The sequence below is a fragment of the Anolis sagrei genome, chromosome 2, assembly GCF_037176765.1.
Source record: "Anolis sagrei isolate rAnoSag1 chromosome 2, rAnoSag1.mat, whole genome shotgun sequence".
Classification (NCBI taxonomy): Eukaryota; Metazoa; Chordata; class Lepidosauria; order Squamata; family Dactyloidae; genus Anolis; species Anolis sagrei.
Window position 1 is genome coordinate 298,475,840 of NC_090022.1, and position 15,424 is coordinate 298,491,263.

Consider the following 15,424-nt stretch of genomic DNA (forward strand, 5'->3'; position numbering starts at 1 on the left):
GAATAGACGCGCGGCTTCATTTTGTACATGCGGCTTTCCAAAACTGCATTATACTGTACTAAATGTCCTAGTATCTGGCCCCTTGGAGTGCCTCTGGTGTTGCTATAAGAAGGTCCTCCATTGTGCATGTGGCAGGGCTCCAGTTGCATTGTAGTCGGTGGTCAGTGGTTTGCTCTTCTCCACACTCACATGTCGTGGACTCCACTTTGTGGCCCCATTCCTTGGCTCTGCATCTTGTGGTGCCAGAGCGCAGTCTGCTTAGCACTTTCCAAGTCACCCAGTCTTGTGTGTACCCAGGGGGGAGTCTCTCATTTGGTCTCAGCCACAGCTTGAGGTTCCGTGTTTTATCCTGCCACTTTTGGACTCTCGTTTACTGAGGTTATTTATTTGTCGTGTCAGGACAACCAGTCAAATTATATTACATTTCTAACAGAACAAAGCAAACAAACAGACAAAATACAAAATTTATGAGTTTGGTAGTTGATTAAATGTCCTTTGACCAGTATCTGGCCACTTGGAGTGCCTCTGGTGTTGCCGCAAGAAGGTCCTCCATTGTGCATGTGGCAGGGCTCAGGTTGCATTGCAGCAGGTGGTCAGTGGTTTGCTCTTCTCCACACTCGCATGTCGTGGACTCCACTTTGTGGCCCCATTTCTTGGCTCTGCATCTTGTGGTGCCAGAGCACAGTCTGTTTAGCACTTTCCAAGTCACCCAGTCTTGTGTGTGCCCAGGGGGGAGTCTCTCATTTGGTCTCAGCCACAGCTTGAGGTTCTGTGTTTGAGCCTGCCACTTTTGGACTCTCATTTGCTGAGGTGTTCCCAAGAGTATCTCTGTAGATCTTAGGAAGCTCTTGATTTAAGACATTGCATGCTGGCTGATATCTGAACAGGGGATGGGCCGGAGGTGTCTCTGCCTTGGTCCTTTCACTATTGGCTGCTACTTCCCAGCAGATGTCAGGTGGTGCAATAATAAATAAATAAATAAACTTTATTTATATAGCGCTCCGTCTCCCCAAGGGGACTCAGAGCAGTTCCCAGGTAATATCACAAACATACAAAGTAAAAAAACAACAACATAACCATAAGATTAACAAAACAAAATATAAGCATAAAAATTGTCGCCATAACACACATATATTAAAAGTAATCCTCCCTGTTCAAGGCAATTAAAAAATTTAAAAGGCCGGGCCAAGATTTGTGCAAGCCCAAAAATTCTAGGGGGCCCGGGAATTGAGTGCAATGCTATGACAGGCAACAATAATATCAGGTATGGGTCTGTGGCTGTTCATTCCGGGGCCGACCAGAGGAAAGAATCTGGGTAACTGGTAGGAAGAATAGGCCGTATTCGACAATGTATACGGCTGAGTTGGAACTGGTCATTTTCAAAGGCTTGTTGAAACCACCAGTATAATGTCTCAGTGGTGTGGGGTGTAGACATCCTGTGATAATGCAGCATATCTCATTAAGAGCCACGTCCACTGTTTTAGCGTGGTGAGATTTGTTCCACGCTGGGCATGCATACTTAGCATCAGAGTAGCACAGCACAATCTATATTTGGTTGTGATCCCCAGGTTGTGCCAGTCAGCTTTCATATGATATTGTTTCTAGCGCCCACTTTTTGCTTGATATTCAGGCAGTGCTTCTTGTAGGTCAGAGAATGGTCCAGGGAAACTCCCAGGTATTTGGGTGTGTTGCAATGCTCCAGTGGGATTCCATCTCAGGTAATCCTCAGAGCTTGAGATGCTTGACTGTTCTTAAGATGAAAAGCACACCTCTGCATTTTAGATGGATTAAGAATGAGCTGATTTCCCCTGGAATAGGCAGTAAGAGCACCTAAAGCTTTGGAGAGCTTCTGTTCAACCATTTCAACAGAAAGGAGGAAACCATGAAAATGAACAAAGTCTGGCTACCAGTATTAAAAAAAAAACCTCTAAAATTAGCACAACAACAGAGAGGAAACAAACAAGGACATCTAATCACCTCTCATCAAAAGTTTGCTCCAGGCACTGTCAGGCAATTATATGCTAATCAAGGTGGTCAGTTGAAACATTCACACCTAGCACCAGCAGACAGGAGTCCTTTGTCCCACCCTGGTTTCTACATAAACCCTTTTTCCTAGTTCCAACAGACCTCACTATCTCTGAGGACGCTTGCTATATATGCAGGCGAAACGTCAGGAGAGAATGCCTCTAGGGTCTAGACCATGGCCATATAGCCTGAAAAAAACCTACAGCAACCCATTTCAAAGCTCCCTGCTTGGGCGGTGATGGCACGATCGTCAGCATAGATGAAATTCTCTGTCCCTTCTGGCAGTGACTGATCATTGGTGTAAATGTTAAACATTGATGGAGTGAGCATGTTTGCCTAAGACAGGTGGTTCTTCTGTTTTCGCAATCTATTTCTCTGGCCCTGGAATTCAACAAAAGCAAAAAGGTGGGAACACACTTCATGACGCTCCGCGAGTAGAAAGAGGAGTCAGCCAAAGAGATAGAATTGGTGGTCAGGAGATGGTCAGCATAGAAGGGCTCTGGCTTTTCTGAGAAGCAGCAACTATGCTGTTGGAATAGTTAGAACTATCAGTAAGTTTTAGTACTTATACAACAGAATTGTGTGTGTGGTGCCATTGTGCATGGATACACACTGCCATCTTGGTCCAACTGCACAATGTTGGCCATTTGGCACAAGGGTTGCATGGCACAAAGAATGCAAAACTCTGTTTGCAGAAGGGTTGTAGGTTTTTCCGGGCTATAGGGCCATGTTCTAGAGGCATTCTCTCCTGACGTTTCGCCTGCATCTATGGCAAGCATCCTCAGAGGTTGTGAGGTCAGACCTCACTACCTCTGAGGATGCTTGCCATAGATGCAGGCGAAACGTCAGGAGAGAATGCCTCTAGAACATGGCCATATAGCCCGGAAAAACCAACAACAACCCTCCGTTTGCAGAGATTGTGGGAGGTTTTCCTATCATTGAGGGACAAAACCTACACACGACAACAAATACTATTTCTGACTTAATAGGAATAGGGTTTTATGTTGCTCATTTTCCTGCCTGTTTTGGGAGCCTTCCAAACAACCCAACTTGCCTTTGAAACAAACAATGGAAGTTTCCCAGATTGAAAATTATGCTTGCCATAAATCAAGCAAAGATGCCAATCTTGACTAATGGCAATAACTTGAAGGCGTCATCCAAACACATGGATTTTAGGGTCTTTACTTTGGTTCTCTTTCAAAAGGCTAGAGAAATACACCTGTAGCAAAACTTTATTCCAGGGGGAGAATAAAGCGGAGTAGAGAAAGGACTCGCTTTCAGATGGTGAGACTAGATCACAGAACCGACATTGACATGTTCATCTCTTCCTAAAGCAAGCAGGAGCCGTTGTGCGGCATGCTGCTCATGACTAATTTGTTATGTGCCTTCAAGCCCTTTCCAGGTTATGAAAACACTCTCACAGGGCTTTCTGTTTGGGGAACTATTGTTAAGGAAGTTTGCCCTTGCCTTCCTCTGAGGCTGAGAGAGTGAGGCTTCCTTTTTAAAAGAAATTTAGTCTATTTATTTATGAATGTTTAACACTAATGCTAATTTACAAACAAGCAAGAAAGCATTAGAAAGTAATATACATCGAGAAAGTAAAGAATCAGAAAGAAAGAAAGGGAGGGAGGGAAGAAAGAGGGAAGGAAGGATGGATGAAAGAAAGGGAGGGAGGGAGGGAGGGAAGGACGGACAAAAAGGAAAGAAAGGGAAGGAAGGATGAAAGAATGAGAAGGAAGGAAGGACGAAAGGGAGGGAGGGAGGGAAGGACGAAAGAAAGAGGGAGGGAAGGAAGGATGGAAGGACGAAAGAAAGGGAGGGAAGGATGGAAGGAAGGACGAAAGAAAAAAAGAAGGAAGGAAGGAAGAAAGAGAAGGATGGAAGGAAGAAAGTGGGAAGGAAGGACGAAAGAAAGGGAGGGAAGGATGGAAGGATGAAAGAAAAAAAGAAGGAAGGAAGGAAGAAAGGATGGAAGGAAGAAAGAGGGAAGGAAGGACGAAAGAAAGGGAGGGAAGGATGAAGGACGAAGGAAAGGAAGGGCGAAAGAAAGGGAGGGAAGGAAGGACGAAAGAAAGAAAGAGGGAAGGAAGGATGAAAAAGAGAAGGATGGAAGGACGAAAGAAAGAGGGAGGGAAGGAAGGAAGGAAGAGGGAGGGAGGGAGGGAGGGAAGAGTGGAAGGACGAAAGAAAGAAAGAGGGAAGGAAGGATGAAAGAAAGAGAAGGAAGAAAGGACAAAAGAAAGAGAGGGAGGGAACGAAGGAAGAAAGAGGGAAGGAAGGAAGGATGGAAGGAAGGACGAAAGAAAGGGAGGGAAGGATGGAAGGACGAAAGAAAGAGGGAAGGAAGGAAGAAAGAAGGATGGAAGGAAGAAAGAGGGAAGGAAGGGCGAAAGAAAGGGAGGAAAGGAAGGACGAAAGAAAGAGGGAAGGAAGGATGAAAGAAAGAGAAGGATGGAAGGACGAAAGAAAGAGAGGGAGGGAGGGAAGGAAGAAAGAAAGAGGGAGGGAGGGAGGGAGGGAGGGAGGGAAGGAAGAGTGGGAGGACGAAAGAAAGAAAGGGAAGGAAGGATGAAAGAAAGAGAAGGCAGAAAGGACAAAAGAAAGAGAGGGAGGGAATGAAGGAAGAAAGAGGGAAGGAAGGGAGGATGAAAGAAAGAGGGAGGGAAGGAAGGATGAAAGAAAGAAAGGGAAGGAAAGAAGAGGGAAGGAAGGAAGGGGAAAGAAAGAGGGAAGGAAGGATGAAAGAAAGAGGGAGGGAAGGAAGGACGAAAGGGAGGGAGGGAAGGAGGGGAGGGAAGGAAGGACGAAAGAGGGAGGGAGGGAGGGAGGGAGGGAGGGAAGGAAGGAGGGAAGGAAGGAAGGAAGGAAGGAAGGAAGGAAGGAAGGAAGGAAGGAAGGAAGGAAGAGATGTTAACTAAATCACAGTAGAGTTTGGATGCCATCCCCCATCCTCACTGTAATGAAGAAAAAATACATAGATTATTATTAATAACAATTACCCACCTCTCCCATAATAATCATAATCATAATCACAGATTGCATTGTTACATTTCTTATTTCTCAAGTTCTTAAACTATTTCCAGACTTTCTTTTTTTGATATATAACCTTTATTTGAGTTAAAAACAAGATACATTATTATAATTTTTAAAAAAGGATAGATACAGAAAAATCAGTAGCTTTGGATGAATCCTATAGAAATGGGGATAGAGATAGAATAGCTAAAAGTAAAGTTATAGACTAGATGGGGGTCAGGGTGTGTCCGGTCTGGTGGAAAGGGAAGAGAAGAAGTAAACAGTAAAGAACAGCAGAGTTATAGAGATGATGAGTAGGGAATATATTATAAGAATCTATGGAGATTTGGGTCGGAGAGTGGACTGAATGTCACGATGTCCAAATGCCCAACCACCATCTCCCAAAGCAGTTACTCTACTCCCAACTCAAGAATGGGAAACGTAACATTGGTGGATAGGAAAATAGATTTAAAGATGGGCTTAAAGCCAACCTTAAAAACTGTGGCATAGATACCGAGAACTGGGAAGCCCTGGCCCTTGAATGCTCTAACTGGAGGTCCGCTGTGACCAGCAGTGTTGCAGAAATCGAGGCACGAATGGAGGGTGAAAAAGAGAAACGTGCCAAGAGGAAGGCGCGTCAAGCCAACCAGGACCGCCTTCCGTCTGGAAACTGATGTCCTCACTGTGGGAAAACATGTGGATCAAGTGGGGTCTTGGCAGTGGGGTCTGTAGGTGGCTGTGGGAGTTGGAGTCCAAAACACCTGGAGGGAGGCTGAAGGTGGCCCATGCCTGACCTAAGCGTTGCAAAGAACTACTTGATGGTAAGAGGTCTTTTGCAGTGGAATATGGACTGCCTGGGAATCCAGCAGCCTCCTTCTTTGGAGGTCTTTAAGCAGAAACTGGATGGCCATCTGTTTGGAAGGATTGGGTTGTGTCTCCCTGCCTGGCAGAATGGGTCTTGGGGTCTGTTCCAGCTCTAAGACTCTACCGTTATGTGGGAATTTTTCCAAAACCTAGATTCCTGGACTCAAGAGTCTGCGGTCACTTGTCTATGGAAACCCCTTGGTTTACCTTGCATAGGTTTCACTCTCTCAGCCTCAGAAGAAGGTAATACAGCCACCTACAGAACGCACTGCCAAGACACCACACTTGGAGGACCATCATCCTCAGGCTACGAGGAATTGCCTAAGTAAGTAAGTGGTTTGAGTGTTAGACCACCGGTGTTTTGGACTTCAACCCCCACAATTCCTAACAACTGGTAGGCTGTTAGGAATTGTGGGAGTTGGAGTCCAAAACACCTGGAGGGCCAAAGTTGGTTTATGTCTCTTTCTCTCACAATTCTCATCTCCAAGCTAAACATATTTAGTCAAAAACAAAACCTTTAGCATCTTTTAATGCGTGCAAATTCAGAGGACAGAACTCAAACGTGGTACATGGAAGCTGTTTCCCTCTCATTTGTGTAGACAAGGGTTCATTGTGCAACTGTGAGAGTGACAAAGTCCCAATAATTCAACATAAGACATCGCTTCCTTATCAGGTGGGCAATCCCAGGTGAAGGCACTGGTTCATCTCCATTCTGCACCTTGTGCCGGTGAAGCATTTCCTTTGCTTTGAATGAGTATTGTGGATGGATTAAACTGTTGTGCACTGATAGTGCCAACACCGCGTGTGTCACCCATGCAAGTACACGAAGGGCTTGCCGCCAAGCCTCAATCGATCGACGTGTTTCATGGGGTGTGAAAAAGACTCGTTCCAAATCGGAGACATTCAAGAGGGACAGGGAATGTTTCCTCGAGTAGTCAAAGGCAACAAACAGATGGAGGCACAGGACTCATCGCCAGACGATAAACACGACTGGCGTCTCTCAGTCCCATCCGTACTCATTTGACACTACAGCCAGTATTGCTTGCTGCTGATGGGAGGGGGCTGGGGGTGGGTTTGGCCCTTCCTCTCGAAGCTGGGGTCGTAATAGTCCCACTCAAAGCGTCCGGACAGCCTTCGGGGAAAGAGAGAAGTGTCAGGGCTTCCGTCGCCATCCGATGACAAGATCCGGACTGAAATGCCTGAAAGACACATACAAGGCTCTATTACCAGTGGAACCCAAAGGTTGCTCATTTTCATTCTGGAGAGAACGATCTAAGTATTGATCAATTGGGTTGTTGTAGGTTTTTCGGGCTATCTGGCCATGTTCTAGAAGCATTCTCTCGTGATGTTTCGCCTGCATCTTTGGCAAGCATATACTTGCCATAGATGCAGGCGAAACGTCAGGAGAGAATGCTTCTAGAACATGGCCATATATATGGCAAGCATCCTCATATATTTATTACTTATATATTGCAATAACAAGATTATTGTAATTCTCCAATATGATGCCATCCCTAATATGATGCAGGTGAAATGTCAGGAGAGAATGCTTCTAGAACATGGCCATATATATGGCAAGCATCCTCATATATTTATTACTTATATATAACAATAACAAGATTATTGTAATTCTCCAATATGATGCCACCCCTAATATGATGCAGGTGAAATGTCAGGAGAGAATGCTTCTAGAACATGGCCATATATATGGCAAGCATCCTCATATATTTATTACAATATATATATATATAACAATAACAAGGTTATTGTAATTCTCCAATATGATGCCATCCCTAATATGATGCAGGTGAAATGTCAGAAGAGAATGCTTCTAGAGCATGGCCATATAGCCTGAAAAAACCTACAGCAACCCAGTGATTCCAGCCATGACAGCCTTCGACAATATATTGATCAATTCCTCTTGTGCCGGGAGGCTGTTAGGAATTGTGGGAGTTGAAGTTCAAAACACCCGGCAGGCCCAAGTTGGCCCATGCCTAGTATAAATAAACATTTATTGACGCCTTCCTTTTCCCATGCAAACTAACCAAAGACAGATAAGGGGAAAGTTGTACTCGGTCGAGAAATGTTTCTCAAGAGGGAGCAAGGAAGCCCTAAAATGAAGATACTATGAGAACAAAGTGGTACTAAAGGTCAAGGAGACTAGAAAGATGCCCAATTTCTAGGAAACGGTAACTAGTTTTCTGCCATCTCCTCGAGTGGGAAGGGACCCCAAAGGTCATCTAGCCCAATGCCATGGCAATCCACAGCTGAAGTGGATTGTCTCCCACCCAACATTTTGTTCTCATAGTGGCCAACCAGTTGCCCCAGTAAGATCCTCCCAGCATCACCTGAAAGCATTAGGAATATTGTTTTCAATGTAAGATGTGTGTGAAGTACATTGCCTTGGAGACAGACGGGTTCTCTGTCTTTGGAGGTCCAACAACAGGAGTTGGATGAGTATCTCTCATAGAATCCTAGAATCAAAGAGTTGGAAGAGACCTCATGGGCCATCCAGTCCAACCCCATTCTGCCAAGAAGCAGGAATATTGCATTCAAAGCACCCCTGACAGATGGCCATCCAGCCTCTGTTTAAAAGCTTCCAAAGAAGGAGCCTCCACTACACTCCGGGGCAGAGAGTTCCACTGCTGAACGGCTCTCATAGTCAGGAAGTTCTTCCTCATGTTCAGGTGGAATCTCCTCTCTTGTAGTTTGAAACCATTATTCCGTGTCCTAGTCTCCAGGGAAGCAGATCACAAGCTTGCTCCCTCCTCCCTAGAATCATAGAATCATAGAATCAAAGAGTTGGAAGAGACCTCCTGGGCCATCCAGTCCAACCCCATTCTGCCAAGAAGCAAGAATATTGCATTCAAATCACCCCTGACAGATGGCCATCCAGCCTCTGTTTAAAAGCTTCCAAAGAAGGAGCCTCCACCACACTCTGGGGCAGAGAGTTCCACTGCTGAACGGCTCTCACAGTCAGGAAGTTCTTCCTCGTGTTCAGATGGAATCTCCTCTCTTGTAGTTTGAAGCCATTGTTTCATTGCATCCTGGGAAGCAGAAAACAAGCTTGCTCCCTCCTCCTCCCTGTGGCTTCCTCTCACATATTTATACATGGCTATCATATCCCCTCTCAGCCTTCTCTTCTTCAGGCTAAACATGCCCAGCTCCTTAAGCCGCTCCTCATAAGGCTTGTTGATCATTTGAGTCGCCCTCCTCTGGACGCATTCCAGCTTGTCAATATCTCTCTTGAATTGTGGTGCCCAGAGTTGGACACAATATTCCAGGTGTGGTCTAACCAAAGCGGAATAGAGCATGGGGAGCATGACTTCCCTAGATCTAGACACTAGGCTCCTATTGATGCAGGCCAAAATCCCATTGGCTTTTTTTTGCCGCCACATCACATTGTTGGCTCATGTTTAACTTACTGTCCACAAGGACTCCAAGACTAAAATGATCAAGGGGCTGGAGAACAAGCCCTATGAGGAGCGGCTTAAAGAGCTGGGCATGTTTAGCCTGAAGAAGAGAAGGCTGACAGGAGATATGATAGCCATGTATAAATATGTGAGAGGAAGCCACAGGGAGGAGGGAGCAAGCTTGTTTTCAGCTTCCCTGGAGACTAGGATGCGGAACAATGGCTTCAAACTACAAGAAAGGAGATTCCATCTGAACATGAGGAAGAACTTCCTGACTGTGAGAGCCGTTCAGCAGTGGAACTCTCTGCCTCGGAGTATGGTGGAGGCCCCTTCTTTGGAAGCTTTGAAACAGAGGCTGGATGGCTATCTGTCAGGGGTGCTTTGAATGCAATTTTCCTGCTTCTTGGCAGAATGGGGTTGGACTGGATGGCCCAGGAGGTCTCTTCCAGCTCTTTGATTCTATGATTCAGGAGCTAAAATACCTGGCAGGTGTGTTGGAAACATTTCCTCCTGCAAGCATCTCTTTGGCAGAATGGGGTTGGATTGGATGGCCCAGGAGGTCTCTTCCAACTCTAGGATTCTATGATTCTGTCATCCCTTATCATCTAATTACTTCAAAACCCAGCCTGCAGTATCGCTTCCTCTTGAGCTGCACATGCAGATTCATGTCTAACCCATCAACAAAGCCACTTTTCCCAGTCTCCCCATTGCAGCCACTCACCGGCACTGGCTCCGAAGTCTGTGTCCAGTCCTGGCCCCGGAGTGGCCGTGAAGTTGCCAGAAGTGAGTGGGGCCCTCGAAGTCCCCTCGCCCCGGATGCTGCTGCTGTATTCAAAGGGCACCCGGTCAGAAGAGAAGGCAGCCGGGGCCCGGACCTTCTCCTGAGTGCTGGTGAAGCAGCTGCCGGCGAAGGCTCCGTCCGGAAGGCCCTACCAAGGCAAAACCATTGAGCTAAAGGGGATGTTCAAGACCAAGATACACCTCCATTTCCCCCTTGGTGCTCCCACCAGGACAAAACTAACACAATGGATTCCAACAGGGAGAAATGTATTGTCCAAAGCAATTAATTTATTTACCGGGTCAGGAGCGAACCAGTTGTATTGCTTTAAAACAAACAAACAAACAAACAAAACACAAAGTTTGCAAGCTTGGCATTCTATTAAATGTCCTTTGACCAGTATCTGGCCACTTGGAGTGCCTCTGGTGTTGCCGCAAGAAGGTCCTCCGTTGTGCATGTGGCAGGGCTCAGGGTGCATTGCAGCAGGTGGTCAGTGGTTTGCTCTTCTCCACACTCACATGTTGTGGATTCCACTTTGTGGCCCCATTTCTGAAGGTTGGCTCTGCATCTCGTGGTGCCAGAGCACAGTCTCTTCAGCGCCTTCCAAGTCGCCCCGTCTTCTGTGTGCCCAGGGGGGAGTCTCTCATTTGGTATCAGTCACAGCTTGAGGTTCCGTGTTTGAGCCTGCCACTTTTGGACTCTCGCTTGCTGAGGTGTTCCCGAGAGTGTCTCTGTAGATCTTAGGAAGCTCTTCCTTGATTTAAGACATTGAATGCTGGTTTGCAGACGACACCAAATTGGGAGGGATAGCCAATAGTCCAGAGGACAGGAGCAGAATTCAAAACGATCTTGACAGATTAGAGAGATGGGCCAAAACTAACAAAATGAAGTTCAACAGTGACAAATGCAAGATACTCCACTTTGGCAGAAAAAATGAAATGCAAAGATACAGAATGGGGGACAATGAGGCCTGGCTCGATAGCAGTACGTGTGAAAAAGATCTTGGAGTCCTCGTGGACAACAAGTTAAACATGAGCCAACAATGTGATGTGGCGGCAAAAAAAGCCAATGGGATTTTGGCCTGCATCAATAGGAGCATAGTGTCTAGATCTAAGGAAGTAATGCTACCCCTCTATTCCACTTTGGTTAGACCACATTACCTGGGCACCACAATTCTGGGCACCACAATTCAGGAGAGATATTGACAAGCTGGAATGTGTCCAGAGGAGGGCGACTAAAATGATCAAGGGTCTGGAGAACAAGCCCTATGAGGAGCGGCTTAGGGAACTGGGCATGTTTAGCCTGAAGAAGAGAAGGCTGAGAGGAGATATGATAGCCATGTATAAATATGTGAGAGGAAGCCACAGGGAGGAGGGAGCAAGCTTGTTTTCTGCTTCCTTGGAGACTAGGACGCGGAACAATGGCTTCAAACTACAAGAGAGGAGATTCCATCTGAACATTAGGAAGAACTTCCTGACTGTGAGAGCCGTTCAGCAGTGGAACTCTTTGCCCCGGAGTGTGGTGGAGGCCCCTTCTTTGGAAGCTCTTAAGCAGAGGCTGGATGGCCATCTGTCGGGGGTGATTTGAATGCAATATTCCTGCTTCTTGGCAGAATGGGGTTGGACTGGATGGCCCATGAGGTCTCTTCCAACTCTTTGATTCTATGATTCTATGATATCCAAACGGGATGAGTCGGAGATGTCACTGCCTTGGTCCTTTCATTATTGGTTGCTACTTCCCAGTGGATGTCAAGTGGTGCAATACCGGCTAACCAGTATCATGTCCCCAGTGGTGTGGGGTGTAGACATCCTGTGATAATGTGGCATGTCTCATAAAGAGCCACATCCACTGTTTTAGCATCATGAGATGTGTTCCACACTGGGCATGCGTACGTAGCATCAGAGTAGCACAGGACAATCTATATTTGGTTGTGATCCTCAGGTTGTGCCAGTCAGTTTCTAGCACCCACTTTTTGCTTGATATTCAAGCAGTGCTCCTTGTAGGTCAGGATAACTCCCAGGTATTTGGGTATGCTCCAGTGGGATTCCTTCCCAGCTCGAGATGCTTATCTGTTCTTAAGTTGAAGAGCACATGCCTGCATTTTAGATGGATTAGGAATCAGCTGGGGTTCCCTGTAATATTAGGCAGTAAGAGCACTTAAAGCTTCTTTTCAACCATTTCAAAGCTCCCTGCTTGGGTGGTGATGGCACGATCGTCAGCATAGATGAAACTCTCTGTCCCTTCTGGCAGTGGTGTAAATTGGTGTAAATGTTAAACACTGATGGAGTGAGCATGCTTCCCTAAGGCAGGCCATCTGTTTCTCTGGCCCTGGAATTCAACAAAAGCGAAAAGGTGGGAATACGCTTCATGACGCTCCGCGAGTAGAAATTGGAGTCAGACAAAAGATAGAATTGGTAGCCAGGAGATGGTCAGCATAGAATTGCTCTGGCTTTTCTGAGAAGCAGCGACTATGCTGTTGGGATAGTTGGAACTATCATTATGTAAGTTTAGTACTTATACAACAGAATTGTGTGTGTGGTGTCACTGTGCATGGATACACACTGCTATCTTGGTCCAACTGCTCAATGTTGCTCCTTCTTTGGAGGCTTTTAAACAGAGGCTGGATGGCCATCTGTCGGGGTGCTTTGAATGTGATTGTCCTACTTCTTGGCAGAATGGGGGTTGGACTGGGTGGCCCAAAAGGTCTCTTCCAACTCTAGGATTCCATGACTGTAAGTTGGCTACAGCAGAGCACTTGATGAACCAACCTGGACACAGCATATTATGTGAGAACACCAAAATGCTGGCCCACTCTTGACAACCATTATGTTGGACTACACAGAGAAGCCACTGAAATCCACAAGAAGCACATGGACAACTTCAACAGAAAGGAGGCAACCATGAACATGAACAAAATAAAATAAGACCATAACCAAAACAGTTGGAAATGGGGGAATTCCAGACAGCAAACAATCAAGTGCTAGTTAACACCTCCCAAACCGAGGATGCCTCCAGGCAACAACAGCCAGGCTACCTCTTGCCTCACTGTCAACAATCCACTTGCCCAACTGCCAACAGAACCTCTGAAGACGCTGTTAGCCACAGATGCAGGTGAGGGAATACTGCTGGCACATGGCCACACAGCTCAGAAAACTCACAGCATCCCAGAGAAATCTTCCCTTCAGAAGGAAGGGAAATTCGTTCCTGGAAGAATCATGATTGGGGGGAAAGGGGACTCCACTGAAGCTTTCTCGCCAATCCTTGTTTCCACAACAAACCACAGTTTTAAAATGCAGCTATCACTGGGACAGAAAGTGAGCTGAAGACTTTTGAACAGGCACACAGACAGCAAAACAAACACCACACAGGTATGTTAACCTTTCCCTGTGCTATCCAAAGCAAATATAAATATGTGTGGGGATATATATATGTGTGTGTATGTATGTGCGGCTGGAGTTACACCTAAAAATCCTAGAATCCTTGAGTTGGAAGAGACCTCGTGGGCCATCCAGTCCAACCCCATTCTACCAAGAAGCAGAAAAAGCACTCCCGATGTGTCCCTGTTCCGACTTGCAAACAAATTCAGCTTAAGAACACTCACTCTGGACCGTGCTCTGACCTACAAGAAGCACTGCCTGAACATCAAGCAAAAAGTGGGTGCCAGAAATAATATCATACGAAAGCTGACTGGCATAACCTGGGGATCACAACCAGATACAGTGAAGACATCTGCCCTTGCGCTGTGCTACTCTGCTGCTGAGTATGCATGCCCAGTGTGGAACACATCTCACCACGCTAATACAGTGGATGTGGCTCTTAATGAGACATGCCACATTATCACGGGGTGTCTGTGCCCTACACCACTGGTGAAATTACACTGCTTAGCCAGTATTGCACCACCTGACATCCGCCGGGAAGTAGCAGCCAATAGTGAAAGGACCAAGGCAGAGACATCTCCAGCTCATCCCTTGTTTGGGTATCAGCCAGCACGTCAACGACTTAAATCTAGACATAGTTTTCTAAGATCTACAGAGACACTCGCTGGAACACCTCAGCAAGCGAGAGTCCAAAAGTGGCAGGCTCAAACCCAGTATCTCAACCAATGGCTGATACCAAATGAGAGCCTCCCCACTGGGCACTGCGCTCTGGCACCACGAGATGCAGAGCCAACCTTAAGAAATGGGGCTACAAAGTGGAATCCTCAACATGCGAGTGTGGAGAAGAGCAAACCACTGACCACCTCCTGCAATGCAACCTGAGCCCCGTCACATGCACAATGGAGGACCTTCTTGCAGCAACACCGGAAGCACTCCAAGGGGCCAGATACTGGTCAAAGGACATTTAACCAACTACCAAACTCACAAGTTTTGTATTTTTCTGTTTGTTTGCTTTGTTCTGTTAGAAATGTAATATAATGGACTGGTTGCTCTGACACGACAAATAAAAAGCTTAATAACAAACCTAAGAAGCTCTCTTCTTCGTAGATTGGGGGCTGCCTGAATTGCCCTTTCTCTCCCCCTCCCCAATTCAGCCCCAGCAGTTACTCACCCCAGTCCCGGAGGTGGTGACGGGAGAGTTGGGGGGCACCAAGGCAAGGTCACTGGAGGAGGCCACCGTCCCTTGTCCATGCCTCTTTAGCAGAGCCGGGTTGCCAAGGTGGGTCCTGGCCCTGGGGGTCTTCTCCCTGCATCCGTGGGTCATGCAGCACGAAGGGGCAAGCGGATAGGCTGAAGACCCTCCCCTGGATGGTTGCAGGGCCTGCTTGGTGGTGGCCCCATTCCCAGTCTTGTGCTGAACCACTTGAAGGAGCCGCGGGGAAAGTGGGGACCCCCGTCTGAAAACACTGCTGTGTGCCCCCCTGGGACGTGGCTTCCATCCTAGGAGGAAAGAGCAACTCAGGAGGAGGATGAGAAATAGGCAGGAGAGGATCAGGGCCATCAGGCTGCGCAGGGAGCGCCCGAGAGCCTCTAGCTGCTCCTGCACTCCCAGCCAAGGCTCCATCTTTGCAGAAGGCTTCCTCTGTCTCTCTCTCTTTCTCGTTGGGAGGCAGCCAGGGTTTGAGCCCTTGCAGCTGGGTTCCTTTGGCTTGGAAGCCTTGAATCCCTTTGAGGAGCAGCTTAGGAGACTTGAGAGGAGCTTGAGCCAAGAAGGTGATGCAGCAGCTAAAAAAGCCAATGCAGTTCTAGGAGGCATTGATAGTTTAGTGTCTGGATCAGTCCTGGGCCAACTTGGGCCCTCCAGGTGTTTTGGACTCCAACTCCCACAATTCCTAACAGCCGGTTAGGAAGCTTGCTAATTGCAACATTCACGGTCTCTTCCAACTCTTTGATTC

General features: G+C 46.9%; 1 protein-coding gene across 1 annotated transcript; it reads right to left on the reverse strand.

The window, feature by feature from the left end:
- Positions 1 to 6,801: 6,801 nt before the first annotated feature.
- LOC137096442 (protein huluwa-like) lies at positions 6,802 to 15,093 on the reverse strand. The gene is made up of 3 exons (XM_067465585.1): positions 14,641 to 15,093; positions 10,036 to 10,243; positions 6,802 to 7,100 (listed from the first exon to the last, which is right to left on the reverse strand). Exons 1-3 carry the CDS (start codon positions 15,091 to 15,093, stop codon positions 6,928 to 6,930), a joined length of 834 nt encoding a protein of 277 aa, XP_067321686.1. The 3' UTR covers positions 6,802 to 6,927.
- Between the last annotated feature and the right edge of the window lie 331 nt (positions 15,094 to 15,424).